Raw genomic sequence first — 13,478 nt, forward strand, 5'->3', positions numbered from 1 at the left:
GGAGATACAAATACTTATAACAATATGTTTCAGTCAACTACCTTTACCATTTGTTTTTGTTGTCTGTTTATGTTTATTATTTCGATTATCATCATTTTTACTAATCCAGAGAGGGGGAAGGCATTTATTGGTCGTTGGTCACATGATCGCCATGGTAAAGACCAATAATTGGTTTCAGAGTGGCTTCGTCCTCCTAGCTGTTGCCGAAAGTGTTAATAGGTGCGTTCGACTTCATGCTGCGCCGGCGTCGCCTGCAGCTGCTTGCAGCCCGGCTGACTTGAAGCAGCCAATGGCATTCTCAGCTTCAAGGCAGCCGACTGTCGGCACCGCCGCTGCATGAAATCTAACGCACCTATTGTCTTCCATCTCTCCCCGTCCAAGGGACTAATATTGTGTTCCCAATAGGGGCCAGGGGTGGGTGGGGCAGGGGTGTGGCCAGTGTAGGGTATGGTAAGGTTGTGGGTGTGGCCAGTGTAGGGTATGGTAAGGTTGTGGGTGTGGCCAGTGTAGGGTATGGTAAGGTTGTGGGTGTGGCCAGTGTAGGGTATGGTAAGGTCGTGGGTGTGGCCAGTGTAGGGTGTGGTAAGGTTGTGGGTGTGGCCAGTGTAGGGTATGGTAAGGTTGTGGGTGTGGCCAGGACTTGGCAGGGAATGGGGTTTGGTTTTTTTGACTGTGTATTATGCATGCCTGATATCTGCCCATGTGAATATAGACTGGACTTATTTTTTTTGTACATTGACAATTTGCATTTGTGTGTATGTGTGTGTGTTGAAGCTGATGGTTAAAGGTCCGAAGCAAAAATAATAAGAGTGGCATTACTATCTCCGACTAGTCATAAGAAAACACAAGTGCTTCCAATACTGCAGGCCATCCCAAAGCCTCTCCACAGATGTACGCAAATTACATGCTAGTAAGCGTTTAAAGATCATTAGTTTGCTAAGGTGGATGTTTGCAATACACAATTCAGCCTGTAGGGGGAGGCAGAATATGTGGTCTGGTCCACATCCACTGGAACATGTCTTAGTCTTTATCTAGCTGAAAAGGAGCAAGCTTAACACCAAGCTTACTGTGGTGGTCTTTACATAGATGTGTACCACAAGCTTTGTGTACCTAACTTAAATGATTGACAGCTTTAACCGCCAATAGCGTATCATCCTGTTGGACACACAGCCATCGATTAGTGAGGGTATGCTGTAACAAAGGTTAGTGTGTGGCTTCTTTGCTTTAGTCAATACACTTGTGTGTGTGTGTATGTGTATGTGCATATATGATTGATAGCTCTCATAGCCTTACAAGCACAAAAGACACCAAAATGTCAATCTTATCCCTTGAACCTAAAGATGAAGTGACCCCTCAGTCACGTCGCCCCCCCACAGCAGTGACCTTTGACCTTTGTGTCTTTTTATCCGACCTGACAATGAACCAGCCCGTCCACTGCCAAACAGGAAGCAGCCGCTGCACATCCAGAGGCCTAAACGACTCTCCACCACAAGCCAAAACATGCATCCTGACGACCCACTTCCTTTTCTAGTGTGCTTCTTAAACCTCAGCACACTTGGTAGCACATAGTTACTGACTGCCAATCGAGACTGTCCGAGTCATCTCTCCTTGCACAAGTGAAACTGATTCATAGTATGAAAACGAGGCTTTTCTAATATGAAATACAAGTCTAATGAACACCGTCAGATTCAAGCACATACCCAAGCTTCCCACTGCCTTGTTGGAATCCCCGTAGAACTGACCACGTTCCCAAGAAGCCAGCTAGAACACCCCCGAGAGAGCTGTGTGCATGTGACAACAGTGTGTGTGTGTGTGTGTGTGTGTGTGAGAACACAGTGTGTGAGAACATAAGACATTGTGCTTTTTAAAAGTAGTTTTGAAGCTTATTAGTGGTGAAGCTTTCTTTCCCACCAATGACACTCCTGTCCCTAAACCTCCTTTTACAGCACAGGTTTGGTACGAGGAGGAAGATGATGATGATGATGATGATGATGATGATGAGAAAGAGGAGGATGAAAGTAGGTTAGCTTATGAAGATGATGACAAAGGCAGGTGATGAAGAACGTGTGAACGAGATGGTTAGCCTCCCTCTGAGTTTGCATTGAGAATCAGCCAATCAGAATCGGGCAGGCGTCTACCAAATAAGGGGAAATGGGTGGAGCCTAACAGCTTACCAAATAAGGGAAAAGGGGGGTGGTGCTTTGCGTTTGAGAAACGGGCAGAGATGTGTGAATGTACGTGCTTGTCCGCAAAATTTCTTTGACTTATTTTTACTTCAGTCATATTCTTTTCTTTTTATCACCCTAGTTTTTTTTTTGTCTCTGTGAAGTGTTAGTCTACCGTCCCAGTTTGCTCTTCAACCTTAGACAACCGTGTGACCGTTATTGTGTAACTTTTTTAGCTTTTAGCTCTGAAAAGGAAAAATAATAACTTGATTAATCCTAAAATGTTAAATATAACGGAATACAATGACATTTACATGTGTGGCTAATTTCTCTGTGTAAGAAATGAACAACCTAAAAAAAAAATGTAAGTATTAATAAAATGTTGAGAAGAAAATGTGTTATTTTGTGTAAGTTTCTGCCTCGAACATGTTGCAGACCTTAAGTTCTGGAGTAAGATGACACATCACCTCCAATATTCAAATCTGTTCAAAATGTCCCCCCCAATATATTCATATACAATATAAATGTTCTACACTATGACAGGCAACCACACACGCTGTCTGAAATTATAATTAAAACATGTAATCATATTCATAACTAAACGTAGAAGGTTTTCAGAGGGGGGCCCTCAGACTCCCCAGCAGATTTCATCCCCCCCAATGTTGTCTCCATGGCTACGGCCTTGGTCTAAAGTTCTACTTCGCTGTGAAAAGTGATCCGGATGATGTATCCGTCTTGAAGTGACATTCTTCTATTTCATGTGAAGAACTGGAAGGAGAGATGGCAAGTTTACATGATAAGAGTGGCAACATGCACAAGACAAACATATTTAGGTGGTCTTTATTCTTAAATTAAGGAGCAATACCAACAAATTGTTTTTTCCAAATCTTCATGAAAACAACATTCTGCAAATTAAAAAAATCAGAGATAAAACAAATGTCTGAAATGAGATGAGCGTCCCAGGGTTGTGGTCTTCGGCACGTTGAGATAGATGTGCTTTGTTAAGTGATTAATGAAAATGTATCAAGTGTACATCCATGTACAATTGCGTCCTTACAAATGGTATAGAATATAAAATACAAATCACAGTAGTACAATAATAACATGTTTTTAAAAAAGATGATAAAGATCACGCACAAATGTCACATGCGTACATTTCAGGGTGTAGACAGCGGTATATGCATGCACGGGTTTCACACATTTCAAGCATTGGGTACTGCAAGTTCCTGTTTATAATAAAGCAAAACTGTACAACATAGAACTCTCTGAAGAACCCTTTGGTTCTAATCTTTAACTTCATCTCCATCTCACCATCTCAAATATTTTTACTTGTAATGTTTTTCTTTCATATCAAAAGGTATCAAATGAATCTTACATATACTTGTGATACTACCCGTGTCACATTTCACTTCATCATTCCTCAGTTTGGCATGTGATCTCGGATCATCCATAACAATTAACGTCTACATTTTATCAAATGCCCTCCTCAGTTCTCTAAGCTCACTGACAGCTTTTTTGTAACTACTGGCTGTGACTACAATGGACTTCATGAACATTTTTATTTCAGTGTTAGTTTGAAGGATCAAGCTAACACTACTGTTAGCTTGACGTCGTAACGCTGAACAAATATTGTGAATTGAACTGGAAGACTTTTTTGATAACCTGTCTACGTTCGCGAGAATGCCCTTATCATCGACACTATTGACCAGCCAGAGTGTTCCACTTGTACCAGCCCTTAAGAGTTTGAGTTTGTCAACCTTGTTTAACAAATCTTTTAACCTTTTTAATTCAACAAGACCTTGTTTGATCACTTTAACTTTCTTCTGAATTGGTTCAATCAAGGTTTGAAATGTAGCCACAAGTTTCTCAATGCTTGCTTTGACTTCCGACCTGTGTGTGGTACTTTTCTTTTGAAAGATGGCACCAACGACTCCACCAGTTACTCCCACTACTATCCCCACTCCAGTCACAATCAGAGATCCGCCTAAAGTAGCAGGAGAAAAGGCCATGGCTAACCCTGTTAAAGCTGTGATCCCTCCTACTTTGCCTGTAACTCTGCCACGCTGACTCCTAGCGGTGTTGCTGCAGTGGACATCTTGAAAGTCATCTGCTGTTTTGAGAAGCTGATCTGCAATAGTTTGTAGTTTGTTGATCCTTTCATCTACTAGGTTTTTGAATTGCTCAATGCTTTTTTGAAATCCATCTGTTGAGACTGAAGAGAGAAGGTGGAGTCAGCGTGACAATGATCTTGGCCGTGTTTTCCAGATTCGTTAAGAAGCTCTTAACGAATCTGGGAAACCCGGCCCTTATCTGTTATTTATTAGGTTGGAAAGAGAAGTAATGGTTAATAACTTAATGTTGAAGATGGAATAAACAGTTAAACATTAATACATTTAATCATTCTTAAACTTTAATCAAATCAAATAATATTTACTTTAATGCTGGGAAAATAAATATTGAATGAGCTTGAAACTTGCTGATAACTGGAAATAATCGTAATGTTTCTATCTATACTCTGATAAGATGCATTCTGGAAAGGGCAAATGTCAAATAAAAAGGAAAAAGGTCAAAAGAAGGTCAAATAAAGAGTCAAGTGTAATCTCATCTGTGCTCTGCTGTTAACCAAAGTTTCCCAGGTGGGACAATAAAGAACAGAACCATAATACTCACAGTCTGCTGGCATGTCTCCTAGAGACAGTTGGATGTCTTCACAACACACCTCATGAACAGTAAACTGACAGAGGACACAGACATGGAAACAGGTGAGACATATGGTTCAACTATGTTTCACAACTGAAAAAGGTGTAGAAAGGTTTGTGACAAATTTCAGATTAATTAAAAGTATACAGAACATCATCTACCACTATGACGCCAAATGTATTGTTTTTTAAAAGATTTATAAGGACACATTTCTTCAGAAGTTATTAAACATTGTAGGTTACAGCATTTTCTGTATCCATTTCTCATTAGACTATATAATGACTATTATTGGCCAACGTTGAACATATTGACAGTAGGCCTACTGGCATTTTCTTTCCGAACTTAACCTGTCAGTGTAATGAGAGATACAACCTAATCATGCCAGTCTTGATTTACTCTGGTAGCATACAGTTACTCTTATTATGAATTTGAGTCCTTAATGATTAATCGATTATTGATTGTTAACGTGTTACCTGTTAACTTTCAGTTAAAGAAAATGCAAAAAATGTGCAACCCTACCCTGTCAACCATGTCTCTGAATGCCGTGTTGACTCGGAGCTCAGGTCTCCTGATGAAGGTCTCCATGCATAATGGACACTGGTAAACAGTGTTGACGTTCCAGTAGTCATTGATGCAGGCCTGGCAGAAGTTGTGACCGCAGGAGGTGGACACAGGGTCGATGAAGACCTCCAGACAGATGGAGCACTGGAACTGCTCCTTCGAGACTCGCAGGGTGGAGGAGGCCATTGCCGCTGACTAACACAACCACAACACAAGATGGGGTCAGGTGGCTGAGCGGTGAGGGAGTCGGGCTATTAATCAGAAGGTTGCCGATTCGATTCCCGGCCGTGTCAAATGACGTTGTGTCCTTGGCCAAGGCACTTCACCCTACTTGCCTTGGGGAGAATTTCCCTGTACTCACTGTAAGTCGCTCTGGATAAAAGCATCTACTAAAAGTAAATGTAAGTGTGTCCTGAAAATGTTTACATTTCTTCATCTGGCTGTGCTGACTAGGCTGGAACTGGAGGAAAGGCTTGAGCCAGACATAAAGATTGAGGTATATATACCTCCAGTCAAATATACACTTGATTAAGTTCTCTTAGTAAGTCATGGGTCCAAAATGCAATCCAATAGTGAGCATCTTGTTATGAGTGAGAGGATTGAGTAGAGGTACCTGGACCGACACTTTGGAAGGGGCAGAGGATAGGGTATGCTCCTCATGCAGATGGTCCTGGAACTACAAGTTGCTGAAAGCAGAAGAGGAAACAGAAAGGATTTGTTTATCCCATTCACTTTCTAGTGTGATAATACATGACAATTTCAAATCATAAAACTGATCCATTAGCTTACTGATGTATTGTATTTAACACCGGAGTTTTTCTTTTTTAATTATTATCTACCACAAATGTGCAATTCCCCAATTCTCAAATTCATTTCGGCTGTTTAGATGCACAAAGATTTTTTCCTGATGAAAAAATTATCCAAAAACTCGTACCCCAACATTGGTCACTTGAGAAATTATCCAAAGAATCGTAGCTATCCGAAGACATCGTAATGAATGAATCATAGGACCTCTACCCGTAACAGTTCCGATGCGAGGCCACGAGAAAATGAACGAATGACTCTGAGACCACTCCACCAATCGTTCACGAACGACATATCAGTATAAAAAAGTACAATGGTTGGTACCCGCCTTACCTTGTGTTCTTCAACAGGACTGATCCTGATTGGAGAATAGACCCACCCATGAGTAGTTTTCTAACTCTATGGTAGTTTTGCTAATCGTCTTGTTTCTTGCCGTGGATAAAACGGAAAGCCCTACACCGAGTGTAAAAGCTAAAAGGAACGAAGGGTAAATTATAAACGTACGAACACACTTTCGAAAACACTAACAAAGGTACAGCACTCTCTTCCGGAACTCAAAAACAGAAGGTCGTGGACAACACAAACAACTCGCCAGGAGTGTTGAGGAGTGGACTAATCAGGAGGCTTCTGTGAAATTTAGTGAGAGACAAAAGACGGGGAGAAATCTCAAAACGAAACTGAAGGCAAAGCGACGACATGTGGGACATACTAGACTAAAATACAAAATACAGACTACCCCCTTTTCCGTTTTAGTTGAAGGCTATTTAAACAAACAAAAAATAAAACGATAAATATGTCATTATTCAATCATGCGCCTATTCTATATACAGGTGGAGAATTACGCCATCTATGTAAACATTTCAGTATCATACTGTAGTAGCCTCCATATAGGCCTAGGGCCGAGGCTAAATGTGTAAGTACATATGTTTGGTAGATTCCAATTGAATCACCAGTTCGAAAATACTTTTCATCCATAGCATAAATAATACACTACTTTTTTAGGGTCATGTTTATGATGATAATGATAATGTATTCATGTAGTAGACGCTATCATCCAAAGCAATGTAAAGCACTGGGGGGGTGGGAACCTGCTGCATATGAGCGAAGCCTAGTTCAGACATGACACTCGGGCAGCGCGCTTCATTACACTCATTAACTACACCTGTTAGCTTGCTTCATTCCATTGGCCTACGTCAGGCCGCACGGATACGCACACCCAGAGCCGGCCAAGTCATAAGCGTCTGCTAAGGGCCCCCTTGGCCACCAGAGGGCCCCACTCACACCCGGTTGTTGTGTTATTGTGCTGCTGCCACCCTCCATCATCCCCATTTCCCCCCTGTTGTCAGTATGTACTATCCACCAGGGGGGATTATTACGACATTTTCTCCCTGACTCATATTCTATGTATGTTGCTTGCTAATGCTAGAGGCAGGAAGTGCTTCCCGAGATACATCCACTCTGCCAAAGTCAAACCTATTTCCATGTCTATGGTTATCAGTATGCTCAAATCTTATACGTAAGTGTCTGCTTTTGTTTTAAATAACACCATGTGGTGCTGAAATTGGATGATGGGTGTAACCTTATTGTGATGTGCTGAAACGTCTGTTTGTGTGGGCATTCTGCTGTTTGTGATGCTCAGGTGTTACAACATTTGACTGCATGTCTAGAGGTTGGCAAGAAGTTGGCAAAATAAATACATTACCTTGTAAATCGCTGCGGATAAAAGTGTCTGCTGATTTAGTACACTCAATAGAATTTTCGCTTTCTCAAAAGCAGAATATATTGTGCTTGTTCATTTATGTTTATAATGATTATCCAAATAAAAAAACATGCTCAAAACTATATAATCATACCCTATGAATAAAGGGGGAGGGTATAGCTCAGTGGTTAGAGCAACTTGACTGCAGATGAACTTTAGTCAAGGTATTGGCTAGAGAGACTGTTATTCTGTCTCTGTGTCTCTATCGGATTTGATTGCAGCAAACTAAAGAGAAGAATGAGCCAGGGTTGTGCGTGCCTTGGGCACATAAGATGGATGTGCTTTAAGTGATTCATGAAAATGTATCAAGCTTATATTCCTAAATTACATGTAACATTATGTAAGTAAGTAAGTAAGTAAGTAAGACTTTATTTATATAGCACATTTCATACAAAAATGGGCATTACATAAAATCAACAAAAAACAATACTACAACTGATACAAGTAGTAGATCTAAAACATATAACAAACCTGACTAGCCGCACTCTATCTGCGGTCTCTCGAATCCGTCTTAAATCCGAGCTGCACTTGCCGTTTCCACACAATGTCGTCGCTTTGTCTTCAGTTTCGTTTTTTGTTTTCTCCCAGTCTTTTGTCTCACTCAATTTATAAAACAATTTTATAGTCAACCAATTAACAGTCAAACACAAACTTACTAAGTTAGTGAATCTGCATGCATGGGTTACATTTCATTTTCTGTTTACAAGAAAGCAAAACTGTACAACACGTCACTCCTCAGTTTGACATAGGACCTTGGATCATCCATAACAACAAACATCTACATATCAAATGCCCTCCCCAGTTCTCTGAGCTCATTGACAGCTTGCTGGCAGCTACTGGCTGTGTCTTCAATGGACTTAATGAACTTCAATGTTTCAGTTTTAGCGTGACGTCTTCGCTCTCTACTCATCTCATGGAGCTCCCTGGCATCTGCCCAGATGAAGGCTATGTCTACAATTGCCAGAAGACCAGACAGTACTACTGAAAAGCGTAATGCTGAACGGAGAGAAATGGTAGACAGTTTTGATAACCTGATTATGTTTCCAAGCAATGCTCCACTTAACCCAGCAATTTTCCAGCCTTGATCTTTGTGTTTTAAAGCACGAAGATCACTTTCGATCACTTTAAGGTTCTCCTCAATTGGTTCCATCAACATTTGAAATTCAGCCAAAAGTTTCTCAATGCTTTCTTTGACTTCAGACCTGTTTATGTTACCTTTGATATTGGAGACAGCTCCAACGACTCCACCAGATACTCCTAAACCTATCCCCACTCCAGTCACTATCAGAGATGCGCCTAAGGTGAAAGGAGCCAAGATTAGACCCACTGTAGCTGTGATCCCTCCTGCTGCTCCAATAACATTGCCACTCAGGCTGCCAATGGTGTTATTGTGGTGAACATCGTGAAATTCCTCTGCTGATTTGAGAAGCTGATCTGTGATATTTTGCAGTCTGTTGATCCTCTCATGAACTAGGTATTTGAACTGTCCAATCCTTTCTTGAAGTCTCTCTGCTGAGACTGAAGAGAACACAGTGTTAGCATGACAATTATGCGATCAGTTATGAATAATTAGGTTGGAAAGACAAGTAAGGGTTAATAACTTAATGTTGAAGATAGGAAAAAACTGTTAAACCTTAATAAATGAAATAATTATAATACTTTAGACAAATGAACACTGGCAGATAACTGGAAATAATTTAAATGTTTGCATCTATTATCTAATAAGACTGTCAAATTAATGTCAAATGAAGCATCCAAGTGTAACCTTATCTGTGCTCTGCTGCTAACCCAATGTGTTCCCAATGGAACAATAAAGAACTGAACCATAATACTCACAATCAGGGGGAAATTCCATGCTGTTCCTTCGGATCCTTCCCGCCATTTCTCCCAGGGACAGTTGGATGTTTTCACAACACACCTCATGAACAGTAAACTGACAGGGGCTTCAACTGTGTTTCACAACTCATATTTGTTGTGACAAAATGTTGTGACTAATTCCTGATTAATGTAAATTATATTGATCAGCTACCAACACATTTCACACCAAATGAAGACACTTAATTCTTCAGAAGTTGTCAAACATTGTACTGCATATTCTGAACACATTTTTCCCAGCATACTATCATTTCCATTCACTTAGTCTATCTGTTATTAGAAATTATTGAACAACATATTGACAGAACTGAACATTTAATTCCAAACTGAACCTTTTAGTTTACTGAGATAACCTAACCATGCCTTGCAATGCTCTGGCTAGGTTTAGGTAGCATTCAGTTGATGGTCTCAGTAAATCATGGGTCCAGAGTGTGATCCATTAGTGAGCATCTTGTTATGCGTGAGAGGAATGAGGAGAGTTACCTGTCAGCAACAGAACTTTGTCGTCTCCGTGGAGCAGAAGGGGCAGAGGACAGGGTTTGATACACTTGCAGATGGTCCTGGGACTACAAGTTGCTGAAAAACAGATTGTATTTCTGTTTTGTTACAGTATTTGTGTTCCTGACATAAGTAGTTGTACTTTTCCTGTTTTGACCAACAACTCAGATTTGATGAAATAGGCCTACATCTAACAATGTATTCTACACAGAAAGAATGGGTCTCTCAAAAATGTAGGTATTTCATTTAGAAGAAAATAATTCACCTGTGTACCACTGTATTTTCTGAGATAAATTAACATTTATTATTCTACATGATGGGAAATTGACCGACAGAAATTACCCTGACCCTGGACTCCAGGGGCAGGAACTGCCAAATTATCATATCCATGTGAATGGGAATTTATCGTATCAGAGATAGATTTTATAAACCCATAAAATCCTGTCTGTGCCATCTTGTTAACTTTTAACAGATCTCTGTAAATTGGCTGTGTTTTACAGTTTAAAAAGACAAACAATTGAAGTTGATTCTATCCACCTTATTCCTAGCTCCCATGATCCATTTCCTGGATTATGGGCACAATTTCCGGAGCCGGCGATTGTCATGGTTAATATGGGCTAGTGGTACGTGACAGCGCCTCCACTGGTACATGACAGTTACTTTTCTGTTAATAGTGGTACGCAAGTGTCTCGTGGCAGTTGCACAAGAGTTCAAACTGACTCCAGATCAGCATATACACACATAGACATGGGGCACGCACACACACACACACACACTGTGCGTGTGCACACGTGCCTAATGCTCTCAGTCTCCTGAGAAAACCTCCTGAAACTGTTTTTAATGCTGGCATACTAAACAATTGGTGTTACTTTGTAGATATTACAATAGATTTGGCAATAAAAGCAATGCTGTTGGACTTTAAAAGCAGTGTATATGGTTTGGCAGGGGCATATTTTGAGTTCTGATATTGGGCTGGTTTTTGGGCTGGTTTTATTGGCCATTGGGCTGGTTTTGGGCTGGTTTTATTGGCCATTGGGCTGGTTTTGGGCTGGTTTTGATTGGCCATTGGGCTGGTTTTGTCACACAGACCTGGCAACCCTGAGTACAGTACAGTTTCGGTTCTAACCGCAACTGTGTTTTCATAACCCATGCGTGGGTGGTGGTGAGGACAAAAGCAGAAATGCAGCGTCTGCATTGAACATAAACTAATCCCGTTTTAACCCTTGTTTAAACTAGTTTAGCTAATCCAGGGTTAAAATTAAGATGTGCAACACATCTCTGATTAATTATAAACCAGTTTAAACATAGATTTACTAACCCTAGATTAACTCTAAACCAGGATTAATTTAATCCATGTTGGTGCAACCCAGCCCTAGTGTTTATATATATCTATTAGAACGTCCAGTTTTCTTTATTACGTCACAATAGAGAGTTCAACATTAGCCTACGTGTATTATTATGAACATAAGTCTCAATTTACTGTATATTTTGAGAAAGCTTACCATTATTATCTATATGAAAACGTTCAGACAATTTAGTTAGCTAATGTAAGCTAACAGCTAACCAAAAATAACTCACGCTTTACTCACGTCACCTTGTAAACCATAATATTATCAGTTTTCCTTGACTTGGCTATTACTTTCAACATATTTTACTATTGTATAACCAACCATAGATCGAAAAATAATATTATATTAAGACTACCAAGACATGCAGCCATGCGTGCACACAGTCACACAGTCACACAGTCACACACACACACAGCTGCACATTGTCTATGCTTTTATGTTGCTTCTGCCTGGGTTCGGTCAAGCACAGGATTGCATCTCTGTTTGGGAGTGTCAAGCACTGCACGTTGATGTACTGACATTTAGTTTAAATGAAATTGGATAATTTGGACTAAACTGATACTGGAAAGCTGTCCTGCTGTCCTGCTCTGAAAACCTATAGAGGGACGACCTGAATAAAACCTGTGACTGCATTAAGTGCATGAAATACATCAACAAGTACAAATGTACATACACAAGAGTTCAAATTAAACTTATTTTGATCTAAAACTAAGTTGATGTCAAAGCTATTGTAGTCTACCTACCAGCATATCACTAATACAGAACAATGTGAAACTAGTCTTCATATCAATGTGTAACACCTGCACCACATTACTTTTTTCTTCTTATAAATGTCTCTCCACTTAATTTCTCTCCTCATTTCCCTTTTCACTTAATTATAAGTGCTAATTTGATGAACATTCTAATCGAAAACACTACATTGAAATAGATAATGAAAATGGGAAAACGTACCTTACCTTGGAAGCAGAAAACTTCTAAATCATACTCCTTAAATTGTGTAAATTCTAGTGGTTAAAAGTGTTTCCCCTAACACTGTTAGTCAAATAACAAGTTGATTCCAGGGGAGTGATTATTACAGAATTGCTTCAGCTCTGATGCTCTTGGTACTGGACTTTGTGTGGTGGTGCTTTTATGGACCATGACCAATGTGATGGTTCATGGACCATGACCAATGTGAGTCAGATACACTTTTATGACTGCAGAGTTATAAAGTAAAACAGCAATAAACAGTAAGCAGATAAGTCATACATGCTAAATAAAAATAACCCAATAAATATACACCTATGGATTATGAAAGATTTAAAAACCTTCAAGTAGTAACATTTTTGCATTGTCATTTATTTTATTCATTTGCAATGCTATTATCAATTTAATTTCACTTTACTTTGACTATTCTTGCTGTAATTTAACCCATTTAGTCAAATAATTGCAATTCCAGTTGTTTGTTTAATATAAATACACTGCCCAGTGTACAATCATTAGGCCTACACTGTTTTCCAGTTTCTTTCTTCTGCAGTGCCTCACAACTGCCACAGTGAGGCAGCAGCATGGACCCAACTGTCACACACCTGCAGTCTGTAGCCTCCTCCTTATCTTTACTGATGCTTCTTAAGGCAGATAAAACCATTTTTTTTTTAGGATTACTGTGTAAAGGGCCTGCCAATGCACACAGTAGCCTATGTCTCAAAAGGTTGAGCTTTGAGTGCGTTGTTAACCCATTTTAAAAGTTACTACCTGTAACTATAGTTGAAGACAACCTGCGGGTTG

At 39.9% G+C, this 13,478-nt stretch overlaps 2 protein-coding genes across 5 annotated transcripts; both read right to left on the reverse strand.

The window, feature by feature from the left end:
* Positions 1-2,264: 2,264 nt before the first annotated feature.
* On the reverse strand, positions 2,265-6,922 carry LOC124489088. Of its 2 annotated transcripts, none has more exons than XM_047051735.1 (5): positions 6,564-6,922; positions 6,040-6,112; positions 5,385-5,621; positions 4,836-4,899; positions 2,265-4,377 (listed from the first exon to the last, which is right to left on the reverse strand). In XM_047051735.1, exons 3-5 carry the CDS (start codon positions 5,610-5,612, stop codon positions 3,629-3,631), a joined length of 1,041 nt encoding a protein of 346 aa, XP_046907691.1. In that variant the 5' UTR covers positions 5,613-5,621; positions 6,040-6,112; positions 6,564-6,922; the 3' UTR covers positions 2,265-3,628. The 2 variants fall into 2 exon arrangements, with proteins under 2 accessions (XP_046907691.1, XP_046907692.1); XM_047051736.1 differs by lacking the exon at positions 6,564-6,922 and adding an exon at positions 6,361-6,509.
* Positions 6,923-8,360: 1,438 nt separating this feature from the next.
* On the reverse strand, positions 8,361-12,795 carry LOC124489094 (apolipoprotein L3-like). 3 transcript variants are annotated; one of them, XM_047051744.1, is made up of 4 exons: positions 12,663-12,795; positions 10,348-10,440; positions 9,826-9,922; positions 8,361-9,507 (listed from the first exon to the last, which is right to left on the reverse strand). In XM_047051744.1, exons 3-4 carry the CDS (start codon positions 9,869-9,871, stop codon positions 8,768-8,770), a joined length of 786 nt encoding a protein of 261 aa, XP_046907700.1. In that variant the 5' UTR covers positions 9,872-9,922; positions 10,348-10,440; positions 12,663-12,795; the 3' UTR covers positions 8,361-8,767. The 3 variants fall into 3 exon arrangements, with proteins under 3 accessions (XP_046907700.1, XP_046907703.1, XP_046907704.1); XM_047051747.1 differs by having other exon boundaries at positions 9,826-10,440; positions 12,668-12,795; XM_047051748.1 differs by lacking the exon at positions 12,663-12,795 and adding an exon at positions 10,900-10,996 and having other exon boundaries at positions 9,826-10,440.
* Positions 12,796-13,478: the final 683 nt, after the last annotated feature.

This window comes from Hypomesus transpacificus, unplaced genomic scaffold, assembly GCF_021917145.1.
Source record: "Hypomesus transpacificus isolate Combined female unplaced genomic scaffold, fHypTra1 scaffold_170, whole genome shotgun sequence".
NCBI classification, from domain to species: Eukaryota; Metazoa; Chordata; class Actinopteri; order Osmeriformes; family Osmeridae; genus Hypomesus; species Hypomesus transpacificus.

Coding starts and splice junctions, on each gene's coding strand:
- LOC124489088 (XM_047051735.1), bottom strand. CDS start 5,612: ATGGCCTCCTCCACCCTGCGAGTCTCGAAGGAGCAGTTCCAGTGCTCC. Junction 4,900..5,384: donor TCAGAGACATGGTTGACAGG/GTAGGGTTGCAC, acceptor GTCCTCTGTCAG/TTTACTGTTCATGAGGTGTG. Junction 4,378..4,835: donor AGGAGACATGCCAGCAGACT/GTGAGTATTATG, acceptor TTCTCTCTTCAG/TCTCAACAGATGGATTTCAA.
- LOC124489094 (XM_047051747.1), bottom strand. CDS start 9,871: ATGGCGGGAAGGATCCGAAGGAACAGCATGGAATTTCCCCCTGATT. Junction 9,508..9,825: donor CATGGAATTTCCCCCTGATT/GTGAGTATTATG, acceptor TGTTCTCTTCAG/TCTCAGCAGAGAGACTTCAA.